Source organism: Lethenteron reissneri, chromosome 40 (assembly GCF_015708825.2).
Source record: "Lethenteron reissneri isolate LAM-NWPU_2019-01 chromosome 40, ASM1570882v1, whole genome shotgun sequence".
NCBI classification, from domain to species: Eukaryota; Metazoa; Chordata; class Hyperoartia; order Petromyzontiformes; family Petromyzontidae; genus Lethenteron; species Lethenteron reissneri.
The window spans coordinates 11,524,678-11,552,450 of NC_083818.1; the positions used below are offsets into that span (position 1 = coordinate 11,524,678).

At 49.8% G+C, this 27,773-nt stretch overlaps 1 protein-coding gene across 4 annotated transcripts in view; it reads left to right on the forward strand.

The window, feature by feature from the left end:
• ACOT7 (acyl-CoA thioesterase 7) overlaps positions 1-27,773 on the forward strand; it is an 89,588-nt gene that overhangs the window by 21,642 nt on the left and 40,173 nt on the right. For 2 of the 4 annotated variants that reach the window (XM_061568198.1, XM_061568200.1), the window contains 4 exons: positions 19,108-19,199; positions 20,570-20,684; positions 24,049-24,063; positions 26,998-27,087. In XM_061568198.1, coding sequence (XP_061424182.1) covers positions 19,108-19,199; positions 20,570-20,684; positions 24,049-24,063; positions 26,998-27,087 — 312 coding nt within the window. The remainder of the gene's footprint in view (positions 1-19,107; positions 19,200-20,569; positions 20,685-24,048; positions 24,064-26,997; positions 27,088-27,773) is intronic. The other 2 variants (XM_061568199.1, XM_061568201.1) reach the window with 1 other exon arrangement.

A 27,773-nucleotide genomic window follows, 5' to 3' on the forward strand; every position in this document is an offset into this window, starting at 1 on the left:
GCGGCTTTGTGATGTGCTAAACATTTCCAATATCCAACGCCTGAAATGATTGATGTCATTGTTTTCTTTGTTGGCTGGGGCCACGTAGTGATCTGGTCAAATTTTATATTGTGAAGACCCTCCACCACCCACCCGACACAGCCTAGCAAGTGAAATTGTAACGTGGTGATTGTTACCGTCGTATTTGAGCTCGCCGGTAATTTGAAGAACAATCCTAGCAACCAAATTTAGCAACGAGATATGGCGTTTCATTTGAAACTGTAAGTCAAACATCTTCGGGGCAAGATCCAGGAAAGTCTGAATACAAATTGTTTTTTCTCACAGCGTCGCGCCCGTCGCTGTTGTGCAGCATAACTGCTCGAATTTACAAAAACTCGCACTGGCACCGGTGGAACAAATATCTGACGCCTCGATGGGCCCACGGACGGTGCGTTAATGCATCCGCGATGCGTCCGCGACACATTTCATTTTGAGTACAATCTTTTATATATATGTGCACGAGCCGTAACTATTAATGACGGCCTGTCACCACCCGCTGTTTTACCCACCATTATCTGGCCCCCGCGAATGACCCAAAAGCACTTAATTAAGTTTGTCCGATGGCCGACATGTCAGGCGACGCGACCGCGATCGCGTCGCGGTGCCACGTCGTCGCGATGGCCACCGCCGGGTGTTGTATTGCCTCTCCCCGGGCTTCTCTCGTTTGGTGCGGCGAAAAAAAAAGGACAATTTCCTTTGGTTTTTGTCATTCTCCAAACGACGCGTTGTCGTCAAGTACGGCCGCTGTTTTTCGCTTTATTTTCCGCCGAGTGTGCGAAGCCCTAAAACGAGGCCATTTCTGTGAAAATTATTGATGCGTTTTTGATTTGTTACGCTGCGGGGAGGATGGAGGTGGCGGAGGTCGGGGTGGCATTTAGGAAACTTTTGATTTCAACAAAGTGTTGTTCTTATTGTTTTGCGCCACAGTTTGTCCATAGCAATAACTGTCAAGGCATTGCAAGGCCCGATTTGATGGCTATGTGAAAAGGCAATTACGCAGTGGCGGCTTGATTGAATGTAAAAGTTCAACAAACCCCCCTCCCTCCCCCCCATGCGATTTCAGAAGTATATTTTGTTTGTCTCTCTTGACCTGACCTACCTTTCTACTGCGGATTTTATTTTTATAATATATTTAAAAACATGAATTTGTAAAGAATTTCGAAAATTCAACTTCTTATGAGGTTTGTGGAAACTAGGTCACACTGATTAATGGTTTAAACTTCTTACAGTTAATGTCTCGTGGCCTATAAATTAATGAAGCTGCTTGACGGCTTGGAAGAAATGTACTGTACATACGCTAAGCGCTCCCCTGCACACGCGTGCAACGTTTTTCGTTCTTTCCCCGAAGATAAAATAACGAAAATTTTTGTAACAAAAAAAGGCTCGCGGTTTCAGAGATGCATCGATCCATCGAGTAATATTGATTCTTAATCTCACGGCACATCCATCGAAAGCACCTGTGTGTGTCACGAAGGCACCTGTGCAGCCATGAGAGACCGCTGCATTCACCGCAATGCCTGAGGTCAAGTTGGAACACACCTGCTGGAGTTGGAACACACCTGCTGGAGACGCATCACAAAATACAAATTTGTGTCGTCACAGAGTTTATGCCAAATTAAATCAATAAAGCAGACGAGATGCCTCCTTCGCATATATCTGTACTTTCACATCAAACAGTTGAAGCATGTTTTCCAACATCCCATAAGCCACATGGCCTTCTTGCAGTGCAACATTTCAGCAGCAGTTCTGTGTCTCATCGGCAGTGTCAGGCTTTGGATCACATCCAAGTATTTTTTATTGCAGTACACAGAATAATAAAACAGAAATCATTTCAAATGTAAAAAAATCTACTGTGAATGTTACAGTAATTTAATTGAACTGTGATATAACAACAATTAATCCTTAATTGTGACCTTGAATCCTGACAGTTCATCGATTTTCCAATCGATGTGGTGGGGTGGGTGGGGGAGGAGTGCGGTATATCGTTACACTCCTACATAAACCGGTATTTTAAGCTTCCGTGCATTTGACGTGGAATCGTGCCACGTTATTCTAGAGCTCGTTATCAGCTGGCAGAATCCCTCTATCCAGAGTGTGACCTGCACTCGCGTTGGGCTCTATCGGCACGGGCAGTGAGTGGCCCGCAAGAGGACCCCCGATGCTATTTTGATGTTCTTGCCTGCACGCCTCGCACAATCACCACGCGGTTCATTAACGAGACTTTGGCGAGAGAATTCTCCGATATGCGGTTGGGAAAAAGCGCGTCCCGTTCGTTCGCACGGCGGCACTCAGCCTGTACCTGTGAACCGGAGTTGAACAGAAGCTTCTTTTCCGTTCGTTTAATGGGCACAGGAAGGCAATGTGCCCTAATAAATATACTTTATTTTTTTAAACCTCACTTGCGCGTGTGCCTCGGAACACGACTTGCTACGATATGTTAAATAAACGACTGCTTTTGTATCGTGACTTTGTGTCACGTGGACGGCGCTGCCGTGCTCGTGACGGCGGGCGGTTGTGGGGTCGCTCTTCTCAAAATGTATTCATCTCCTTCAATGACTCCTCCCGTGCTCGCAATCAATCACGCCGCGCAAATTGCCGCTTGCCAACGGAATTGAATTCGTTAGCCGTCGGAGCCCCTCCCCCCCCCCCCCCCCTCTCGGTCCCCAAACCGCGACATTAAACCCACCGCTGCCGCTCGGTGGGTTTAGCACCATGAGACGTCTCCTTCACCAGTGGCGAAATATAGTAATAGGTTTCTACCCTTTCAACTGGTACAAAAACTGACACCTTTATACAAGGGATCATGTTTGCAATAACCACAACACAAGCAGTCAAAATGCAAACAAAAAGAAACAACTCTGATAATGATATGCACTGTCCTTGAAGTTGATTGGTCCACACCCAAGACAGCTTTTCTTAGAGCCTAGTCTCCATTGGTGTTGGACCAGATGACGCCAAAAGGAGTACAACTCAAAAACAGCGCACTATCAGAGTATTGAGAGCTCGGGGTAAGCATTTACACTGTGAGACCTCCTTTACCAGTGACAAAATATAGTGAAAGGGTAAAACCTATTACTATATTTTGCCACACACATATATAAGAGAGACGTGTGGAAATCCGTTTGTGGGAGCTGTTCTTTCTCAATCGCGCACACACGGGTTGATGCTGGTCGCTGGCCAGCTGGCGCACAGGGTGGTGCACTGCTTTTTGCGCAGGTTCCTTAATGGACACTTTGTGTTGTATCACGATACCGATAAGGCCAATCACATGAGGAACAATGTAGCAAAACGTTGAGCACCGGTGAAAAAAAACACAGAGCCCATTTATTTAAATGTTTTCCCCCTTTAGCATTGTTGCGGTGATTGTTGTGATGCGGTGAGTGGCGTTCCCGGCGCTCTGTGCCGCAGGGAGTCCCCCTGGCAAGTCGCCGGCTCAATCTTCTAGGCCCGCGTTTATCTGTGCTCGCATCGGTCTTTCCTTTTCAGGTCACCAACAGGGTACGCCCCTGTCAAGGGGGTATAGATTTAATGAGTTTATCTGCTACTCGTGGGTATTGAGTCGAGCAACACGTGGTTTATAGTTCCACAGGGTTTAGTGGCAATTTACTGTGGATTGACACTTGTTTTCTCGGTGTGTGTGTGTTTGGCATTTTTTTGAACTGCATCTGCTGCATCAATTTTGTAGCCGTTTGTCATCCCTTCTGCCCAAGGCTGCCTGTGCTCGTTTTTACAATGTGTACGTTCAACACGCGATTTGATGTGCGCATGTCGAGCTGATGTACCAAAATCAATCACTTGCAACGCAAGTGACATATCACCGAATTGCTGGCTGGGATTAATCGTCGCATGCCCAGTCAATGTCCTACTTGCTGTACCGCCTTCTGGAGGGCTATACCTCCTTGCAGGAGGGCGTCACGCACACAATCCAGACCCCCCCCCCCAACACCTTTAGCTGACGACCCAACTACGTACAGTGGCTATGAAAAATTAATCGCAGAACTAGCGAAGCGAACCGCAATTCATCCGCACGACCGACAAGGTTTCTAAATAATACACGGAATAATTGGAAACGAGAGTATACCGGTGCATAATTTACCGTTTCCTTTAATTGAAGTCTGCGTAATGAAGTTCTAGTGCGCGTGTATGTACACCGTTACTGTCACCGCGTGAGTCATAGCATTTAGTTCATTGCGTTGAAGACCTAAGTGGAGCAATATATATGAGTGGGTTAGTGCCGCAGAGGTAATTGGATGTACCCCTTGCAGAGATACTGGCAAAATTCCACGTTTGCAATTCCAAATCAAGTAAAATCGGACTCCCTTTTATGGTCTTATCTCTGTTGGTGTTCCTGAGCTCCTGGTGGAAATTCCACTGCTGCCTGCTTTTGACCTGGTTTAGCCCAGCGAGGGTAGGTGGATCGCGTAGGTGTTGGATAGCCCCCGTTCCGTGGGCATCGAGATGCCGTGCGGAACATCAAATGTGGACCCCTGCCTGTTTCGTCTCTCTGGGGTTGGAAGTGTTGCCCTCTCACAAGTGTGCGTTTTCTCTGGACGCTCCAGTTTCTTCCCACATGTAAACACTTATTCATTGGCTGAAAACACCTTAATATATAGAGGACCGCAGAGCTTGGGCATTTGTTGGGGGCAGATCACTGCCTGGCTGCCTTTCCCCTTGTCTGTGGTTCCTCGCCCCTCTGAGTGGTTCCCTTTTTTCCAGGGCGAGCGAATACTGTGTAGCGCGCTACACAGTTGAAATTGTAAATAAATAAATACAAATATGATAAAATAAAGCACAGGTTACTGAGACGGGCAGTGGAGTGGACACCAAGAAGTCGGCAACCGCAGACCTTGGAGGTCACAGGTGTCACCTGTGCCAACTGTACAGCAACTGAGGAATCTAGCATAGGGAAGGAATTGATGACACGTTGTATGTTGTGTGATCAATGTCATTGGCCATGATGATTTTCTGTGTCGATGCCTGAAAGGGATTGAAACTCGTCGAAGCTTCAGCCAGTAAGTCGAGTGCTGCCACCATAGCACTGTCTGCGTCTGAATGTATCGCTCTCCTGCTGGCCGTACGGCCCTGTTGTGACGTTATCTAACGCGACCGGCGCTCTTCGTTATCGAAGGCCTGCGCGTGACGGCAGAAACAAAGCCACGGCCCGCCGGCTTGAATGCAATCCCCATAATTGCCCGAACCAAGGGTCGTGCAAGTGGAGTAAAAATAAGCTGCGAACGAAAAAAAATATAACAAATGACAAGGTACAATAGAAACATTCCCACGAATCAGTTGATGGATCGCCCGCTCGGAAATAATTTCCTTGGTCCCGCGGGACGGTGCCTCTGTTTGTGACCAGGGATCACTTTCCCGCGAGCAGAGAAATCATCTCTGCCTACGCGCGTCTTTGTGTGCATGCGTGTGTGCATGCATGGGGAGCGGTGGTGTAGCAGTTAGCGTACCGTGCTACGGACCCGGCGACCCGAGTTCGATTCCCGTTCATGGCCAACACCAGTAGCGATTATTTTAACCGGTCTTGGGCCTCCTCCTCTAGGTCGGTGTGTAAATATCGCCACTGGGGAGACAAATACGGTCGGGCATGGTGCTGGCCACCCACCCCCTCGTGTGCCGTTCCGGCCTTCATAGGTACTACTCGCTAATGGCACTTTCCCCCACAGTCTGTTAAGACTATACGGGGATCTTTGTCTTGTTGTATGTACTTGGGGAGCGGTGGTGTAGTGGTTAGCGCGCTGCGCTATGAACCCGGGCATCCGAGACAAATTCCTGCTCATGGCCAACATTGACGAATATCTGAATCGGTCATGGGTCTCCCCTAGGTCGACTCAGCCTCAAATGAGTACCTGGTGAGGAGTGTAAACATCGCTACTGGGCAGACAAAGGCAGCTAGGCGTGGTGCTGGCCACCCACCCCATTGTGTACCGTGCCAGTCTCAATAGGTGCTCGCAGACAGCCTTTGCCCCAACAGTCTGTTGCCCCAACACACTGTTGGGGCAACAGTGTGTTGGGGCAAGTGGTGGTGACAGAATTTGTCTCCTCGGATGAAAGCTCAATTCCCAGGCATATGTGTGTGTTGGCGAGGGTGTTACATCGGATTTGGCGATTGCCGTAGCGGTATAATTACCGGCTGCTGAGTGCATCTCGTTTGTGCCTCCATGCCCAGCTCCTCTAATGTGTGGATTTTCCCTGGGTCCTACTCAACAGAAAACAAATAAACACCGGCAAAAGAAATTTGTGTCCTCGCTGAACCCATATGTTTTCAGAGCTGAAATTATGATTCGTAATTAATGTTTGGGATAGGCCACGTAATGAACACGGCCAAATGTGTGTACCTAAGACCCTCCACCACTTGACATAGCTAGACAAATTATACTGTCGTGACTTCCGGGATCCTGTCCTGAAGAAGCTTGGCATAGTTTCAAGTGACACATTTTGTGCAATAGTCACTACATGTCATTGTAAGCATTGTTCTTTGGCTAGATTCGTTTGGCTTTGCCGAGTGGTGCAGGTTTTTACGACGCAACTTCGGCCATATCGTTCATTCTGTGGGCTAACCCAAAAATCTATTGTGAATCAAATTTGCACGTTGATAAGTGGGCATCTCCCAATTCACCCTTGCCAGCGATTCAATGTATCGTCTCGTTTTGCGGGTCACGATACAATTCAGTAATTGATTTGTCTAGTGCTATGTTTAATACCATCAGATATTCATGAACAAGTTGTGTTTCCTCTAAACAGCCCAAATAACATTAGCATATCATGAGCCGATCATTTTGTGCATACATTATAAACAAATTGATTCTCACATGCACAATTTGCTTCGTCTTTTAAGAGCACGAGAATGTTTTTTTATTGATTACTCCGTTATGTGCCTACTGTATAGTTTCTTAAAATAATACATTAACGTGAGCGGATACATTGTGGCAAATTGACGAGTCAAACGGTTAATCGGTGTCACAGTTTACAGGGGATCAGCATTGTGCACTTGGAGTCGTGGCCATAATCACACATTTGCACATTACCTTCGGATTTGGTACAGCCATAAAAGTTAAAGCAATAAAAACTAAAATTAATTCTCTTGCACTCTATGCGGAATGCTCCAGTTTAATTTCCACTTGCACAAATATAATCTTCAAGGCAATTGCGAGCTGTTTCGGCCTATGTACTTGTGGGATGTTATAATGTAGCGTCTGCAAAAGAGGTGGTAATTCAATTTTTTTTGTGAACATATCAATGCGAGCCCCCTTTTTTATTTAATTACTCCTTTCTGTGAGGTGGCAAAGCAGTCGGCGCACTCTATACCCTGGCCACCTGAGTTCGATTCCTGCCCGCAGCTAACATCGGACCCTGTGTGTCCCTTCCGTCCATCCACTGACCGAGAATGACGAGCGTGGTTAAGTACAGTCAAACAACCCCCACACGGTCCAGTGTTGCCATCATCCAGCAGTGGATTGAAGACTGGCTGGAACTGCACATTGTTTAGTGCGATGTGCATTTGCGTTTAAGTGTGCTGACCCACCTAGTACCTAGTGCAGTTTAAACATCCGTATTGATACATATTGTCATTACAACGTGTTATTCTAACTATTCTTGTGATGTGAATGTATGTTATTTCACCCATGGTGAGAACACCATTGATGCAATTCAAGTTGGGAGGGAGGGGAGGGGGATGCAGGGTATGGGAGTAATCAAATAGATCCGTGTGCCTCGGAGGGCTCTGCTCCTGACAGTCGTCGTGATCATCGCCCTGAGATCTCCTGCCGCACGTCGCATTCCATTTGTTCTGCTCCGGATGCCGCGGTGGCCACGCGCGGCTGCAGCGAGCGAGTTGTTTAGAAGTGCACACAGTTCGGTGGCTGGCTGTCCTGCAGCTGAATCAAGTGCTTAATGTCAGGCGGAACAGTCCGGAACGCTGCTCCGGTAATTATTTTGGCACTCCGTATCCATCTCGACCATATTTTTGTTCTCGCGTTTTTTTTTTAACCTGCTCGTCATTGAGCTAAGATGCTCTTTTTCAATTTGTAGGAATACAGGGTGCTGTTATACAGGTTTCTTACGGATATGCATCCCTTCTACTCCCGTGGTAGTGCCTTATGATGATAATCTCTCCTACTCCAAGCTTGCCCGAGCAGAGATGTTAACTATCTTGCCGGGTATACAGGAAGGCCGTGGGATCGATCCAGACCCTGACACCTGTGTATTTGGAGTTTGCATGTTCTCCCCGTGGTCGCATGGATTTTTCACCGGGTCCTCCGGATTTTCCCTTCCACATTTAGAATCAACGTGCATTTGGAGTATTTGGCTGCTATACATTTCCACATGATAAGCCACTTCTTCGAGCTATCATTTGTGATAGCCAGGTCGCTTCTGAAAAAAAGAGCTATATAGCTCAGTGGGCCTTACCTGGTAAAATAAAACAATTTTCAGAGTAAATATATATGAATCACTGAGCACGAGGAACGAAACCGCTCAGCAAATGTCTAATTCTGCGAGCCTCACTATTGAATCGCCCTTCTCTACCCACTGCTACCTTGTAGCTCTTACGATGCCTTCTCATTTCCCATTACCACCTGCCGCGTGGCGGCAGTGTGCAGGCGATCCGGGCTGTGCAGCTCGGTCCGTGATTTCATCTCCCTGTTGTCCGTTGCTCCGGCGATACAAAAGCGGAGAGAAACCCGCGGTTTCTCTGTTTACGAGTGACTGCGAAAGCCCGTTGGGCGAGGTTCGGCAGTGGCACGCCCGTGGTTGGTCTGCCATGCTACGAGTTCGATTCCTCGCTACGCACCTCCGATTAGCACGGTTGGCTGCGTGCGGTGCGAAAGGAGTTGAGCGTACGTGACCATGGTCTATCCACTGCTAGATGAAGATCAAGTGTGGTGATGTGACCTTGCGTATGTCCTCTAATCCACGTGTTCCTCCTCCTGTCTCTCAGTTTAATTATAATCATCATATTAGGAAGCCATTGGAGCTATGTACGTTGAAATCATCTCGATTAAATACTCATGTCTTTAAAACTGCTTGTTGTCCTTCCCGCACACCTCCGATTAGCACGTACGTACATCAGAAGTGAGTGATATCTGACACCAAATCCCGTGTTGCTCAAACCCTTCGACCATGCCGCACTTGCTGGCGGGGTGAAGTATGACCAAACATCCCCCGTGACTGTCACGGCAGGGGGGGGAGGGGTTCAGCCCTCATCCAGCAATGGAGTGGCAGACCGCTGTAGATTATTATGATTATACAGGAGCCCAATGGGGACAGACGCCTCTCTGTCTCTCTTGGGATACCTGGGGTATCAACAAGTCCTGTGCAGCAAAACAACAAACGCATTTCAATGTTTCCAAATCAAGGAAGAAAAAGAAACTTGATAAATACAGAGCACAAGTCGTTCTACATTTTTTATCCTCACTAAATAAAATATTTCTTATTAACTTTTAATGTGTGTGCCTGCAGTTCTGTTTTCTACAAGATTTGCATTCATAATTTGCCAAGTAGTGAGTGACTTCTCGTATGACTGCATCGTGCTACCTGCATAGTGGATACCTGCAATAGTGGATACCTGCAATAGTGGATACCTGCATCATGGGAGGAGGGAATTCAAAAGTGGAGTGGTGAGAGGGAAGAAGCAAAAACAGTGGTAACTGGTAGTGCGGTGAGTGGGCGGGTGAGCGAGTGGATGAGTGAGTGTGTTATTGTCTCATCGCGCACATAGCCTGGCACAATCGTCGTGGTGACGTCCACCGCCACTTTGTGGCGAATGGCGGTTGTTGTTGTTACCTGTAGTGTCGTCATTGAGCACATCATAAATGTCGACGCACCTCTTTAAGTTCCAGTAGTTTCTCTCGAGCTAGGGAACGGCCCTGCGAGAAGACTTGGAAGGAGGAGGGAGGAGGGGATCCTTCAGTGGATTTGATAGAATTCTAAATCTGACAGCAGGATGGAAAGATGTTTTGTTGTTGTCATGGTTTCTGAAACACAGGCCCTAGATGCTAGGCGACCAGCAACAAGCAGCATGACGAGGGGGCCAAAGCAGACGGTCCTGGGAGTTGATATTGTCTTTGGTCCGTGGCTCCATCGCTGCCGATCCACGTCTGGTTTAGCCATCGACAAGGTCCCCACCCCTCCTCAGACGCCGCCGCCACCGCGCAAGTGAATTCCACTCGCTCGTCTTCTCTTCTCTAGGCGTGCGATGCATCACGGATTAGAATTTGTCCTGCGACACATCCATCCCCCCCACCATCCCTTGCCACCGCCCGTTTGCGCGCGCGTTATTACCATCGTGCATCTCTCCGCGCTCGCTTTGCTTGCTTCCCAGCGTCCGTGCGCCTCTATCAGTGACCGCGTGCCCCGATCCATCAGTCTTAGCGGGCGGTGTTCGTGTCAGCCGCAGATTTGTTGTTTGGTGCAGCGCGTAGCTTCAGTCTAAGAATACACGCGGGGATTAATTACAATCTCTCCTATGTTTGTTGTGGAGGGCTTGGGTTTAGGATTTTCATCTTCAGCATATACACCAGTGACCAGGCTTGCAATTTTCAAGGTGTGTGTGGATGGGCTATTTTTTTTGTTATTTGGTAATTTTCCAGCTCAGATTGAAAGCAGTAATGCATTAGCGGCATCAGTCCGTCTGTCCGTCTGTGTAACGGGGAGTCATAATAACTCGTGAAGTTAATCCAATTTAAATGTGAGGCACCGACCCCGCAGAAAACCAGCCGAATTGATCAAAGGGGGTTGCCCGTAACTTCACATGATAATCTTGATTTGAAGCTTTCGTGACTGCAGGAATCCATACTCTTTGGTTCTTTCGGTAAAGTCACGTAGGTAGAAAAATAATAGATCACGACGCAAGCAATCATCATCAGGTGGGACAACCACAGCAAGAAAAAAACTGCTGAAGTAGGCGAGAGATCTGCCGTGGCACGAGGTTATATAGGCCTCGGCAGTAGGGGGGGACAGAGATGGGGGGGGAGGCGGGGCAGAAAGTGGATCCCGGAGCAGCACCCGGGTCACTGGAGTAAAGTGGGCCAGCTCTGGAGAGGTCGGCAGTAGGGGAGAACGACACGCGGTCGTGGACATTCCACATTTCTGTGACGGCAACGAGTTGGTCCGCATCGGCGTTATCACTTGAAGAGACGCACGCGCTCGCACGTCGTCATCATCGCCAGCCGTGATCCATCCACTGCCGGATGAAGAGCCCATAGTGGTTATTTATTTATTGGCGCTGTTTTCTCCTCCGCGAAGATCGAGTGAGCTCGGCAGTGGGTGCCATGGAGTGAAGAAGGTTGAGCAGCACCGGTCTGCACAGACTGGTCCCCAATAGGGGAATGTGTAATTTCCACCGATAGAGATCAGTGCCATTCTGGGTCATCGTAAATAGATGCTTATCATCGTGCATTTGTTGTCTTAACTGTAAAAAACAACTTGACGACATTAATAATCACAAGGCAGCCAATTTAATAATAGTTATTATTATTAGTCAACAATCTCCATTTAAGGACATTGAATAACACACACACGTGGATGTATAGCACCAGAGGCGTATGTATTTCTCGAAGCGCAGCCTAATCTGAAATACATTTTGAGAGATTTTTTTTTCTATGGGATTACTAAAATTCTCAGAGGGCATCTTAAATAAGTAGAAAAAGGAGCCCATGTGACTCTTTGTGATATTGAAACGAATCCCAGAGGAGTTGCAACGTTGATATCGCGGGATCCAAAACATATTTCACATTCTGCAGAGCTCAATTTTCAAACCGTACGATATTGTACATTAGCCGTTTCTGATTTTCACAATCCATCCATATGTAGTGGGTTCAACTGAGTCGCAGACGAACTTCTTGGAGGCAACACATTTCTTAAAACCAACACACGGGGTACTACCCCTTAACACATTAACTACCTATGGTGGTGGACCACCAGGCTAACTACTCTAATTACACTGGAGTTAGCTACGACGGACCCTGGCCTGGGTCCCGGTCCACGTGTTGGTGACTCTTGTAGGACGTAGGACGTAGATTCTTCAGGATGAACAACAGCAGCCTGTCCCGCTCGGGGACCCGGCTTGTATCCTCCGTGACGTGGCTGGCTCCGCCCTTAGCCACGACCACCTTCTAGAATCCTCTAGCCGGTTCTCCACCCTGACACGTGACCCCCCCTAGCCCCCACCTGGGGGCCCCTGTGTAGACTTTACCGGTCACGTGTCCTTCGGGGTCAACCAGAATGCCATTGCCCTTAGTAACTCGGTTCCCATGGCCGGCACTCTCACACCCTATCCTGTAGGGGTCGGCACTGCACGCAGAGCGTGGTGCCACTCGGCACTGTGGGACAGCGCTCACCGAGCCCCTCTAGGGCCGGTACTGCACCCACATATGCGTGGTGCCCGCGATGGCAATACATCGCAAGCCAGCAGGATGCACTCTTTTGATGGAACAAACACCGTCGATTTACGATTTAGTGATCCTTTGAACTTGGAACCCAGCATCTCAGCGGTGCCAGCTCAGTGCTCTTCACCTCTGAGCCACCTGGCGCTCTCAGGCGATACTCCTTGTTTTGACCCTGCCGGGATGATGTGGCTCATTCAGCAGCCATCCAGGATTTGAACTCTCAACCTTCAGATTGTGAGCCGAGCAGTCTTCCACTCTGGCGAGCTCAAAGCGTGACAAAGAAGAAGACGAGGAAGAATAATAATAAATAAAATATCTGCGCTTTAACTCATTCCCCCGAATCGGTTGAATATCCCTTTTATGACTGGCTCTGTAAGCTAAATCAGATGCAGCATGGGCCCCGTGGTATTCTCTCCTCCAATCAACGCGGGCGGACAAATTGAGGGGGCGAGGGGGTGGGGATGTGCACGAGCGAAGGTCCCATCAATAACGCCGCTTGCCGTGCCCCAGACGCCACCAGCCACGGTGGGGGGGGGGCACCCCAGCATCGCCCCATCGTGCCCACACAGCCGCCCCCTTTATAACCCCACCCCCCTCAATCTGTGGCTTTGGCCACTGAGCGCGTGCGTGACTAATGAGGTGTCGGCCTCGCGGCTCTTTTCAAGTGCCGTTAATTAGCGTGATTAGCATGGGCCAGCGTGTTGCGGCGCGTCCCACCCCCGCCGGTATCGGTGACGACGACGGCGATGGTTGTTTGAGCGCTTCGGGGGGGGGGGGGGCTGGGGTGGGGAAGTGCTTCCCGACCAACCTCGTTATAACCGGTGCTATTTTTAACTTCATGTTTAGCATCGCGATGTGCTGTTATTAATTGCAGATGTGAATCTTTGTAGCTTCTCTCGTTTATGCGCATTAATTTTAAGAGGCAGAAAGGATATGGATGTTGGTGTGTCACGCTTGAGCGCTTGAGGTGAACGAGTGCTGAAAGCGCTAACGCTGCCCGAATTTGACTTGCGTTTACGCTTCTAATTGCCGTCTAATCGTCTTCCTCATTTTATTCCCATTATCTCTTCTGTCCCGCTGTGTCTGGTGTATGTATATATAATGGAAGCGTTGCAAAAACAACAAAATTAATTTGTGTTAAACAAAAAAAAACTATTTATAATCTGCACCGCACATTCAAAAGGGATGCTGCAGTGGCGTGATGGTTAGCTCGCTGCAACTGCACTTCCCACGTCACCGGCGGTTGAAATGATGGTGGAGGCTTCTTAAACTGCCCCGCCTCTGTCCACCCAGCAGTCTAAATTATTGCAACCACAATCGGGCGGCAGGTTTGCGTGCGGCTGGCTATAACGCATGCCTACTCCCAGCTCTCCCAAGGTAGTTGGCCAGCGCGAAAGAGTAGGCCAAAATATTTGCTGGAGGTGGCTCTCCAGCGCTCCCCCCGAGGCGGAAGCCCTTCCACGGTCAGTGGCGTGGTCCATCACTGGCAGGGCTGCCCCCTCTTGTGCAGATTAAGAGAGGCGCTCCCGGGAAAGGTCTCTGTGTAGGCGCAGCAGTCACGAACGCCCGAGCATAGCATTTGCCTGCTCTAGTCGGCAGTGGAGCGGCGCCCGCGTCCATTAGCGCGATGGAAATGTCGCGGTCCCGTGGCCTGAGCCAAGTCTGTCCGTGGCACGGCCGCATTTAGGCAGAGTGGAAACTGTTACTCTGTTTACCTGCAAGCTCCGCCGCGGCTCTGTCAAGACGTCATTACGCCCACGAAGCGCATTGGAGCGGACCCGTGCTCTCGGTTCGCCGTGTCAGCACACGTCGTTAAAGTGCTCCGATGTGCTTAACGGGATCGTGTTGTTCGGCCAGGATGTCCGACGTGCCGCTTCTGGTGCTCCCAGCACGCGGAAGCGAAACGTCGGACATTGTGACAAACAGCACGCGACACGAACGCAAAAGCCTACCCCGGTGGTGCTCATTTTAGTGCGTTAATCGGAAACATAGAAACGATGACACGCGGCCACAACACACAACGAAGACACAACACACTCGTGGGACATGCACGGTGTGGGCCACCGGCACGGCACGCTGTCTCCCCCCCCCCCCCCCCACCGTGTGTTCCGATCTCGCTCGGTAATTAACGGCGAGAGAAAGCGGCCCCCAGCGGGAGGCACCCGGAGACCCGGCCGCCCCGCCAAACGCGCACGCGCGACTCCATCTCTCCTCCCCGCTGGGATACGGGGACACGTTTTATTTTCAGCCTGGGCAGAGTGTATTGTACGTGTGCGCGGTGGGGGAGATGTTAACTCCCTCCTCTGGTGTTCAGGAGATCGTGGGTCCCATCCCGATCCTGACACCTGTGTGTCTGGGGTTTGCTTATCTCTCTCACTTTCCCCGTGGTCGAGTGGCTTTTTCTCCGGGTCCTCTGGTTTTCCCTCCACTTTTAAAGTCAATGTGCGTTTAGAGTATTTGTCTGATATACATGTCCACGTTGTTAAGCTCCCGTTTTTGGTCAGGTAGCTTTTGAAAAAGAGATATATAGCTCGGTGGGCTTCATCTAATAAAATAAAAAATAGTTCATAGTTTTGGTTTGGGATGCGATGTCTGAATCCCGCCCAGATCAGCTGGCTGGCCGTTCGTTTCTGTGCTGCATTTCACATTGACGGGTAGATCGACAAATGAATAAATGCAACAATTCAAGTTATTCCCATTCCACCAATGGGGTGGAAGTCTCCACACGCCAAGTCTGCCATTGGGGTTTGTTATCACCATACATCACCAAGCAGCTTTGTGCGGCTTCGTGCAGCTGGGTTGGGGAGGGCAGCGCAGGTTCTGATATCATTCGCCACTGATGTTAGCCGTGGTTGGGAATCAAATTGAAGTCGACGGGTTCATGGTGCGGCACCCTAACCACTCTGCTGCCATTCCCCCTCCCTAGCAAATGAATGAATGAGTGAATTGCCATGGTTTGGGATTGTGATATGATTCAATTGTCAGTTATTTTTGTTTGTCTCGTTTGTGCTGTCCAATGTGTGTTGTTTCTCACTTGCTACATCTCGTTTCGTTCACTGCACCGGCCTACAATTAACACAACCGTGTGATTTACATACATTCTAAGTAAATTATGTCACATGCACAATCTATCTTTGCCCTGTGAAGATCACGATCAATTAAAATGTATAGCCTAACATACTGCCGGCCAAGTGCTGTTAGCGAGCAACTCTTGAGTCGACCTAGGGGAGGCTCAGGACCAGTTCAGATAATCGTCACTGGTGTTGGCATGAGTGGGAATTGAACATGGGTAGGCAGGTTTGTAGCGCAGCGTGGTAATAAACAATGCACTGTCGCACCCCACAACACTTCTATGTACGCACACACAGACCTCCCTGCAGAACACATTTATTCACAATGTGCAGAAAATGGGGGCTATGCTCAACTGCAACGATAATACCTTACAAATAATCTCTGATGACTCGGTTAGTGGTAGGAGATCGCTGGAGAACGAGCTACATGGGGAGAGTTGAAGAGAGATGTCGAGAGAGGGAGAGAAACGGTTGGGTTTGACGCACATGTGTTAGCGCAGGGGCTGCTGCTGCTGCTGTGCCTGTGGGCCCGACAGGACTGAACTGGTGCCCGTGGCGGGGAGGGGTGTTCAGATTTCGTCACGGGGATCGCCGAGTTGGGAATCAACTGAATGGGGGGGGGGAGCGGTGCAGCTGCCGTCGCGGCCCGGCGTGATTGATGCAGGGGGGAGATATTGGCCGTGGCGGGCGGTGGGGGGGATTGTACGGGATGATGCGGTCGAGGGGTAAGGAGGGTTTTTATTTGTGACCCTGCACGGATGAGGTGTTGCGATCGGTCACGGCACCGAGTGTGGAAGTGGACCCCCCCCCCCCCGGGGGCGGCTGTGTTTGGAAATCAAGCTGGGGGAAGGTCAGGCAGAGGGCAGGGCTCGCGGGGGCGTTGTGTGTGCTATGGGCTCACCTCGCCGGTGGCATGTAAGGACCTGCTCAAGCATGAAATACTACGGAGCCAATCTCTGTTATGTTTTGTCTATTCCTCCCTGCTTTCTTACCTTCTTTTTTCATTCGCACCGTCAAATCAGTTTCTGCTGAAGGGCAGCGGAAGAGACAAATAATGTACGGCCGCAGTCCGTCCTCAATATCCTTTACATCAAGCCATGCCTTTTAGATCCTGTATACCAGGCGAGGTAGTTAACATCTCGCCACCCTGGTGACAATATCCTATATCACGCCATACCTGCTCAGAACCATTGGTGCCTCGAGAAGCGTGGCTTGCTTCTTTGTTTGTGGAATATCAACAAAATAAGAACATATTCTTGGTTCTTTCGGTAAAGTCTACGTGACTTTACCGAAAGAACCAAGAATATGAATCCCTGCAGTCACGAAAGCTTTAAATAAAAAAATAAGAACAATTTACTTTGTCCTGGCGTTGTGAAGTGGGCCGTACGCTCGCAGCACCTTCATAAACAGCTGCCGCGGATTGAAATGTTTACTTTGTTCAACATATCAATTGTGTTTTCTGCAATTTGACTTTTGCAAAGTAAAATGTTGGAGGGTAGTAAAAGTGCTGTACCGTCGCATGGCCTTAAATTGGCAGCTCACGTGTTGAGATTTGAAGGCAGTTTTTTGCGAGTGGTTGCAATTGATTTGAAGTTAGGGTTCTGACTAAAGTAGGATCTTGGGAAACTGCAATGATCATGGTGGTTGATGATGAACTATTGAGAATCGTCCTAAAGGTAATGTTCAATAAATCGACCGTCGCGCAATTCATATGCAGCACAATAACACGCAAGCACAAAACAACGTAATAAATGAGTTCGTGTTTCAACGTAAATATCTAATGAAAAACACACGGATACAAAGAAACCTCTTTCTTAGAACTAAGTTAGCATTGCAGTGTATTGCCATACAAGGATATCAGCCGCAATTCATGGTTAGATTAAAATAATCATCCGTCACAACGCCTCTAATTTAATTCAGAGTTTAGAGATAATGCAATACAGTTTCTTAGAAATCTCAACCAATGAATTTAAAATACCACGACAAATTAATTTTCACGTTCGCAGCAATTTGTTTTGGGCAAATAATTTTCCTCTGCTTGTCCGCATGAACGTTAAAAGTGACTGTGTATATTTATTATTATTAATAGCATTTTGTGGGTTTATTAAATTTATTTTGGGCAGTGATCAGGCCCCATTGGGATTTGTGATGAAGGTGTCGAAAAAGCAATTTGGTTGGGGCGACAGATGTGAAGCTAAAATAATCATTCTTGCGGTGAATTGGATGATGCCGGCCGTTGGCAGACCGGTGGCAATTTTTCTAAAGCCTCTTGACGGCTGCAGTCAGTGTGGGCGGCTTCGGAGTGGCGGCGCAGTGGTTAGCGCACTCGGCTGCGAACCCGTCCGCTCCAGTTCGATTCCCGGCTCGCGTCCGCCAAGATCGTCGACAATTATCTGAACCGGTCCTGGGCCTCCCCGAGGTCGACTCGGCCTCAAATTGAGTACCCCGTGCGGTGTGTGAACACCGTCGCTAGCCAGGCAAAGGTGGCCGGGCGTGATGCTGGCCACCCACTCCCCTCTCGTGTGCCCTGGTGGCCTTCACGGGTGCTACTCGCGAACAGCACTTGCCACAAAAAAGAGTCTGATTTTTGCTATACGGGAGATCTTTGTCTTTGAGTGCTTAAAAACATGAGAGGAGAATGGACAATTTCTATCTTTAAGTTTTTTTAAAGGAAGATAAAAATTGCCCCTGCCCTCAAAAAAACACAACTATTTATTATTTAGAAAATTGGAACCACACTGGCCCAGCACAAGTTACACAACTTTGTTGATGAGGGAGAATAATTTAAACTTTGTGGGGGTCCCTCATGCCACCGTGAAGTCAGAGAGAGGTGTGATTGCTAAAAAAAAATATTAAATTAATTGTTTCGTAAACCAAACATTTCGTCTCGTTTTATTCTGATGGTGCGATCGGCATCGCGTCGTCACGAGAAGAAGAATTCATTCGGATCGATCGCAGGGCGGTGCGACCCGTCGTGTTTCGATATCCTTCAACTACTTTTGAGATCCCTTCAAGTGTGGTCACGCATAGCAGGGGACAAACGCTTGCCAATGTTTCCCTGCCAGCCAGAGTACTATTTGGCACGTGACGAGTCACACTGATATTTCAATTCTGACAGCTGATCAAGAACAAAGACCCGACGAAAAAAAATAGAAGCAACAAAAATGTGTTTTTTTTAGGAAGCATATTAAAAATGTAATGGAGAGACACTGGGTACAAACATTACATTTACGAGAATAATTAGATAAAGGGCAGGATTAGATATATTGGACATGTAATGTGAAAGCAAGAGACCAAATATATAAAAAAGCTGATGATGCAACTGGGAGCTTCAAATACCAAGTTCTTGAGCAGCATCATGAAGAGAGCGTTAAAGGAAAAAGGCCACGATCGCCAACGTCTTTGAGAAAGCAAGGGGGCACGTAGAGAGAGCTAGCAATCTGAAATGTATCCAGATGAACTTTGCAGGGCCAGTGCATCACCATTATTCATTGGTGGGCGTGTTTCCGTTGGTAACACTCTCCCTGTGCGATGCTACGTGTGTGTGTGTGCGCATGCGTGTGTCTGTGTGCGCGCGTGCGTTTCTGTGTCTGTGCAATCAGGCAGCAAGCGCGTGACCAACAAGGCCACGCTGTGGTACGTCCCCCTCTCCATCAAGAGCCCGGACAAAGTGCTTCCCGTCCCGCCCATCGAGGTAACGGGACACGCCGATTGCGGGCGCGCAGGGACGAGCTGCGAACCAAGATGGAGGAGAATAAAAATGAACAAACGAGTCTCGTCGTGGCAGAGCTACAGTTCGACATCTGTCAAGCGGCGGGCTGTCCCGTCCGTCAGTTGATTGATTGGTTGGTCGCGTGTGGTGGGATAAAGTGTGGGTATTCGCACCTCTTCTAAGACGTCTGGCCATCATGGGAGGGTAGGCCAATATTCCCTCTGTAGAGGGGTTCTCCAGAGCTCCCTCTAGTGGAGGCCCTGCCGCTAGCAGTGGCGCGAGCGAGCAGTTGCAGCGCTGCGCCTTTACCCTTCCCCGAATGTTTTCTGGGGCCTGGTGGGATGCTGCGTACGCCACGGTGCAAGAAGCTTGGATATTAAATTAGATCAGTGATGATTTAGTGACCCTGAATATCTCTGTGTTTTCAGTCTGATAAATTAATAACATTTACATATGACCTTTGTTCATGACCGCTTAAGATGCCTTTGAGGCCCTAGGTCGTTTATTGCAAGGGACACCAGGATTGTACGTGACCCATCATGCAGACGCTTCTAAAATAAGACGTCGTCGCATGTGGTCCGTGGTGGCCAGGAGGTCCTGGTTTGGAGAATCAGGGCAGCCACCTCTAATTAATCCACTTTCTCAATGATATAGTGAGTGCATGGTCTCAGTGCAGTCATTAGTCACTGCACACACAAATTACTAGTTTGTTAATTTTATTTTCTGCACCCCAGATTGGCCTAATTCCAGCTCTCAGGAATGATGTCCATTTGGTTTGCTGTCAAGCGACATCCTCATCGCAGTGTGTGTGTGTGGGAGAGGGTGCCGCAAAGAGTATGCAGGATGCAAAGGCCACTTGTGGGATTTTGCAAGAGAAGTTCTACGGAAAAAAAATTTCTCGTGCGAGGGGCGCACGCACTGCTCTGTGAGATTTCAAAATAGATTATTCATCTCACGACGCGGTGCCAGTAGCACGATTGGCCTGAAGTGTAACAAAAATACAGGAAAGTGTGTTCGCCCAGGGAGAATCCTCATTGAATATCGAGGCTGTTTTCCCACGCGAGTCCTGCTAAGCTCTGCGCGTGAAAGCGGGCAGTGCCGCTTTGCACTTCCCCAATCGCCGTAATTTGCGGGTGACCTATCAAACTTTGCATCTTTTGGGAATATATCAGGGAAAAATCCAAGCAAAGTGACACAAATCTCCGCGCTGTGGCCGAGTTGTCTGCTGGGCTTGGCGAGTCTTCTCGCCACCTTAGTGCCAGTGTCCACGTTGCCAGGCTCGGCTCAACGTGTGCGGTGTTTTCGGACGTCATCCAACGGTCGCTGTTTATTGCTGTCGTTGTCGTCGGCAGTACGGATGCGATGAGGAGCGCGATGATGGCCAGACGAGATACGACGCCCAGAAGAGCGCGAGAGTGGAGCTCATGGCGAAACCGGCGTTCTCCCTCACCCCTATCATCAGTCCCGGTAAAGTGCATCGTGGGAGCAGTTGCATAGCACAGTGGCGGCACGAAATCCCTTTTTGCATACACAGATTGGGGACGTTTTGTCTCAATTCGTTGATGCGTAGGGCCCCTTGTCGATCCACTGCTGGATAAGGGCCCTACCCATGACCGTGGCACGTTGGTGTAGAAAGGGTTCTGATGTCACCCACCTCCGATGTCAGCCATGGGCCGGGAATCGAATTCCATCATCAGTCCACCCAGATTAATAACACAGATTAATTATTAATCACGAATGATAACGGTAAATACAACTAACTGCTGAGCATTGAGCAATATGTAATGTTCCGGAAAATATTTAGTTTTTTTAAATAAATCATCTAATTTTAAAACGTTGTCAAGCAAATTGAAAGTAATTGTTGGGTTTTAGTGCCACGGACCTTTCGAGTGTGTTGAGATAGAATCGTAATGTTTCTTCCCCTGTAATCTCAAGTCGCTCATTTTGAAATTGAAACAATTTGTCAACTCTAAATGTGTAATCCCTTGTTATTCAATTAAATGTTTTTTTTTTCTGTGTTGAACCAAAATAATGTCATTGTTTTTGTTTTTCATGATATAGGGAGAGAAGCAGCAGCACCTTTTACGTCAATGGCTTCACCCTAGAATGCATTTGTCTGCACAGTCCTTTTCAAATGGGGCTTGCCAATTTATTAAAATGAGGCACTTACAGATAGCAGGCTTAATCTGCGTACGCAATAGGGCCCTTTGTCACGTCGCATGGCCATTATTCTTGTTGCCTTAATTGCCGGTGTAAAAATACATCTGTAAAATATCTGTTGTGATGTGAATGTCCATCACGCGGTTTCACAGAGTCCCTCCGTTGTTGTCATGACACCACCACCCTCACCCCCACATCGTCTTCTCATTAATCATCATCTGCATCTTGATAATTTCTCACTTCCCAACAGCGGCGGCACGCTTCCTGTTTATCATCGTAATCGTGCTCATTCATCACTGTGCCGTCCTCATTCGTCACTGCCAGCGTTATCTCCGCCATCGTCGCCGACAATGTTGCCGTGTCCTTCAGCACCTTGGCAGCTGTCGCCCCCCCACTTAACTTAACAGAAAAACGTAACGTTTCAAAATAACGCACCACCCCTCCAGACGTTGGCGCAATGAAGGCGAGGTGGGGGGGACGAAGGGACCGATATTTCACCGGTGGCGACACACACGATGAGCCCAACAAAAATAGTTCTCCTTTCACGTCTGCCAAATGTGCCCGCTCACATCCTATTAGCGAGCACCTGGCCGCTATAGTTGCTGCAAGGCGCCCGGGCACCGGTGTTTGGCGTGGCCACCTGTGTCTCCTCCCCCCGGGGAGTTGCGTCATTGAGGTTTTGGCAGTGATTGGCACGTGGACCCAAAGCCCTGCGTCGAACAGAATGGCGGAGCGCTTGGTGGTTGCACGGCAAGCAGAATAAAATAAAAACCTTGGCGTAGCACGTCGTGTTATTGCGACCGTCTCCCACAAGGCGTGCTGCGCGAGCCAAACAGCACGGCATTCAGACGGCGCTTCTCAAAGTGTGCTCTGGGCGCCTCTTCGGGTCACGCCGCACGTTGCACGGGACGGTGACCGACGTTTCGCTGCACGTGCTTGGGAGCTTCTTCAGGAACTAATTTTCAGTCACAGCGATGAAGTGTCCGTTTGTCCACCTCTCTTGCCGAGGGAGAAAATGCCCGTGAATTACCACGGTTGTCAGACATACGCGGACAAACAGACTTTTCATCCACGCTTGGGGGCGGTGGTTGTGGTGCATTTAGTTTGGTGTTTGTGTCAAACACACTCTTATTCCGTAAGCAAGCCGTATTCTAAAAGCCAAAGTGACACTCAATAATGTATTTATCGGTTGATTTAGAAACATATTTGGCTCTTGATATTGCCTAATGTTTGTAGTTGTCCTTGACATTCACCTGGATTTCATGGGTGATTTAAGGGCACTATAATTGTCAGCTGGTTAAGTGCATTTGTTTGGTTTGCTTACGAGGAAAGCTTAGCCTTTTTGTAGGACGGTTCTACCAAGTTGTCACAGTTAGGGGCTGATGTTGTGTAATCCCAAATAAATTTTTTTTCCAGTTAATTTTTCGGCGTTGGGATGTTTGGGCAAGTACCAGTTACGTTCTCCGTGTTTTTTCTTTTTTGCTACAAAAGGAAATGGGAGAACCCACATGAAACCCACGGAGAATAAGGGGGGAACATACAAACGCCATGCACATAGACACCTGAGTTGGGAATCGAACCCCCAGGAACCTTTCTGTGAGGCACGAGCGCTACCACTGCGCCGTCCTCTGCCGCCCTGGCTAGGAATGTATCGGCTCGGTGTGCTGCGTCGGGTCGTGGTTGGGATGGTTTATCTGATTCACACCGACTGCGCGAGGGGTCTTCAATGTTATCTTCCATCGCGGCCGCTCCGTGTTTCGACCTGGCGCTCTGCTGTTGGGTAGGAGTTCCCGAACGATTTTCCTTCACCCCCGTTGGCCTGTCTCTTTATAAGCGCGGCCACGACACCATTGGCAATTTAAATTCAAAAGGGACCGGAGCCGGAGTTTTCACGCTGTGGGAGAAAACGCCGTTGTTGGTCGGTGTCGGCGTCATCTTAAAAACAAAAAATCCACGTCATCGATAAACCCGCGCGCTCTTGCGGTAACCGTGCCCCTGCTATGTTTGTCCCAAACGGCGGCAGCCCGCGTGCACTTGAGCCCTTTTATCGCGCAGGCGTCGATCGCGGCGTTTATCGCTAAAGTGCCGCTGAAGAGCCAACGATGTCTCTCGCGAGGGGGGGGGTAGGGTGAGGGGGGGGGGCTTGTTTAAGCCTCGCCGGTGTAATCCTGAGCCTTCGCCTGTCCTCCGCACCGTGCGTCTGCATCTATTTGAGATGACACACGCCACACCGCCAGTGGGGTGCGGCTGTCGTGAAATGCGTTGAAATTAAAGCGAGATGAGATGATAATAATAGCAATGATGGTCCGTCAAAAATAACCATCATCGCCGTTAACGGTCATTAACGTCATCATTTTCAGTCGTTGTTGCCCATTGGTCGTCATTAAAATAAAATAAAATTATGCTTTTCCAGACGATGTTTCAGCGCTGAGTCATAAATGGAAATGCTGTACATTTGCTCCGTGTATATTCCACTTGCATTTCCACAAAGATCATAAAATCCTGCCTGTGTTTGTGATTAAATGTGTGCTTTGTCGCCTATGTTCCAGATTTAAGTTGTGTGCTTCACCTGTGTTGAACCACTGACTGCAAAGCAAAAACGAACATGTTCTAACGTTCACACGCATTGATTACAAAACCTTTCTCTCTCACTGCGGCCTTGGGTCTACAGAGTGGCGGAGCAAGGGTAAGCAACGGCGTGCGGTCGCGATACGGTGGAACCAGGTTTAACGCCAGCACTCCCTGTATATTTTAAATAATAAATAAACCTTCCGTCCAGTGATCCAGAGTCAACTCTGACACGACTGCGCCCTGGATTGGTCGCCTTGCAAGTGGTTACGGTCGGAAACGCCGTTCAGCGATTGTGCACTGCCGCCAGCTCCTGATTGGACGTCATGTGGCTGCCTTGCTTGAGCATCCGATTACTTGGTTGTTGTTGTTGTTGTTTTCTCACTCAGGATTGGTTGACACGTTTGGAGCGTATACGCACGAAGTGTTTTTGAGGTGTTGGCGCTCATTTCGCCAAGAAAAAAGCTATGTGGTTAAATGTCAATTTCCCCTTCTGAAGAGAGCACGGCACTTTGGATTTACAATCACACTTTTTGCTCTTGTTTAGTGTCAAAATTCCTTGCGTTTTCGATGCATTCAGATGCTACGTTCTAACAGCGCACCAACCGGGTTCCACCGTATTTGGCAATACATTTTATTTCCCCTTCCATGCTAAAAATAACAACGAACGTGTTCCGCCGCAGCCATTGTGTACATCGCGCGTTTTAGTAATCCCATCAGGCTTGGCAACCAGAAATAATGAGATGTGTTTTCCATGCAATTATTCTGTCTGCCCGTCTCTCTCTCGCTCCTCTCTCTCTCCGCCTCGCTTCTGTCTCTCTCTTTCTGCCGCTCGTTACAACGCGAGGCGTCGCGAGCTGCGAGCGAGCGAACGTGCGCGCACCGATCCTGCATGCTCCGGATGAGAGGCGTCGTTTTGTGCGTGGGTGACACACAACGGTTTCGGGAGGCCCAGACGGAGAGAGAGCGAGAGAGCGAGAGAAAGTCACGCCCACGAAATTAGGCAGGAGACCTTTACCGCAGGATTAATGTCCCTTAGTAGCAGCGGAGAAGGCGGAGCGCTGAGAGCAGGGGTCACATGAAGGGAGGGAGAAAGGAGGTTGAGGCTTGGGATAGAGCGGGGTGGAGAGGGGGGGTGGAGAGGGGGGCGGGAGCTCGTTCCCCCTCCACCCCGACCCCAAGGGTCGTCGTAGGCTGGAGGGGACACGAGCCAGCCGTGCGTGAAGTCGCCTGGGGGGCGGGGGTTGCGATGCCACCGAGATGGTGCAGCGAGTGGGTGGGTGGGGGAGAGGCGGTGGGGAGGGGAGCGAGTGGGAGGGTGGAGGGGTGTGAGGCTTGCCGGTGCGTCACCAACAACGCGTGAACGAATTGGCAATTCAGTTTGTCTTTAGCGATGAGGAGGTGGGGGGGCGAAGGGGTGGGGGGAGAACGAGGCGCTCGCCGCGTGGCCTTGGAACGGTGCGACGGAGGGACGTGGCGATCGTCGCTCACGACGGAGGGGGGAGGCTGCCCGGGTTGAGGCTCAGCGGCCCCTGCGGTGCCGATTGTTCTCGGTTGGCACCTCGGCCGCCCGCGGCTTCGCTTGCGCCGCTTTTCGTGGAGAGGATGGGGGGGGCGGAGGCCGCGGGGGGGCCGTGCCCGGACGGCCGTCTCCCCGCGCGCCGTGTGACCCCGGGCGCATGCTTCCGGGTGTCGGCTCGGTACGCCTCCGATTAACACGCTTGGCTACATACGGTGCGAAAGAAGTTCAGCGCACAGCATACGTACAGCGCAGAGACAAATGACACAGCCCACACCGCCCTGCACGTGCGCCCCCATCGCCGAAGCTAAGCGGAGGCTGATCCTGGCTCTGCCTCGTATCGAAGGTTGCATGGGAATACCGGGTGTTGTAGGGCTTGGGGCAGAGGTAGCCAGAGAAGATCAGTGCAAGAACACGTTGCAGGGCTGCCCCCTTTATCTGTTATCAAATAAATAAATATATCCACACACGTGTCCAGCGTTGACTGTTGTGGGGTGAGCGGCGGTGCAGCAAATTGCGGCGACCCAAAACGGCGCGCGGTAGAAACGTGACCTCGAAATTCAGAGCCGAATTTCATCCTTGGCGGTTGGCACGCCTGTTTCGGCCCACGCGCGGACGATGCGTGAATCTCGCGGTAACGCTCACCGCAGGTGATGACAGCGATTCGACCAAAACGTCGACTGAAAGAGTCCCACGACGTACAGCAGCAGGGATGTAACGTCTCACTGCCACCCCCCGATTCATCATCAACGATTAATTGATGAAGAATAAACTATTCTTGGCCACGTTTTGGTGAAAGTAGCAGCCACTAGTGGCGTAAAACCCACTCGATGCCAAAAGAAAATAGCCTCCATTCGCTCCATATGTGATTAGTTGCTTGTATTAAGCTTAAGAAGCAACATCAATCGGTGCATCATTTCACGTGGACGTGCACAGCCCTGCTTGTCACTCCACTGCTGGCTGAGGGCCTCCCAACGCACGTCGTTCTGGCCACAGCCGTTATTTGACCATACTTCACCGCGCTGCTCCATGTGCGTTGGTGAAGATGGGAGAGAGGGGTGTACGGAAGTACAGTACAACAAAGTATTTTGCTGCACCGCCCGCAAAGTAGCCCCCACACGTGATATGAGTCACAAAATCTAAAGGTGCAGTCCTGCCATTGCTGGTGGAAGGGTCTCCTCCAGGGAGGGCTCTCAGAGAGGAGGCTAATGTTGGTCTTCTCTTTCACACGTGCCAGACATCTCAGACGAGTTGGGAGTTCCCGCACTTGACCCCACCACAGGTGGCACCGACCGATCGTCTCACTGTGGTGTGCCCATTCACGCTGCTGGGTGGACAGAGGCGGTTGGGACATTTCAGAAACTTTTCCCATTCTTTTAACTGCCATGCTGGGAGATCGACCCACAAGCTGTGGATTGCAAGTCCAGTGTGCCAGCAAGCCCCAATGCACATCATCGTGTGTTCATTTTGAGCGTGGTTTGTGTACGTTTTAATTGGCGGTGTCTCTGTGTGTACCCGCGTTGTTGTCTTTAGCGGAGACGCACACCGTGGGCTACAGCCAGTCCAGCCTGATCCATCTCGTGGGGCCTTCGGACTGTGCCATTCACGGCTACGTGCAGGGGGGTGAGTGTCTCGTCCGCACGCACACGCACGCACGTGCCCATTATCCGCTCGGGGCCACGCGCCGTGACGCGAAGCTAATCGCTCAGCGTCTTCGTGTTGTCCTGGGGTAAAATAGAGGAGCTTTCCCCGTGCGTTCAGGGGGTGTACGGAACGATGTCCGACTTTTTGCTCCAATGTGCTGGAGCTTCTTCGGCAACTGAACCAAGCAGCTCACCTTCTACCTTGGGCATAATGGGGTGAATGGGTGGGTGGGTTAGAGCTCGGTGCACCCCAGGACCACACCGTTTCTGATGCTACTCGCCACTGATGTTAGCTGTGACTGGCAGTCGAACTTACCTCATCAGGTTCATAGAGCAAGGCACCAATCACTGTCCCACCCCCCCCAACACTGTGTGGGGAATGAATCATTTCCACCAATGACTCAATGCTTGTGTTGAGAGGGAGACACGTGGCCTTTTGACCCCCCACTTAAAATCTCTGACCTGACCAAGTAGTGTCTTCCTCGAGTTAATTCTCAGAAGATGCAAATTGCGTTGGCTTGACATCCCCGTAAATGCCGTGCCTTTTGTCCACGAGCACGAGGCGTTCAGAAGTCATCAGCATTACGTTGCATCAGGTAATATACCTCTGGGGAAGTGGACGCACGCGTGGCGTGGATGCACACGTGGAGTGGACGCACGCAGCAG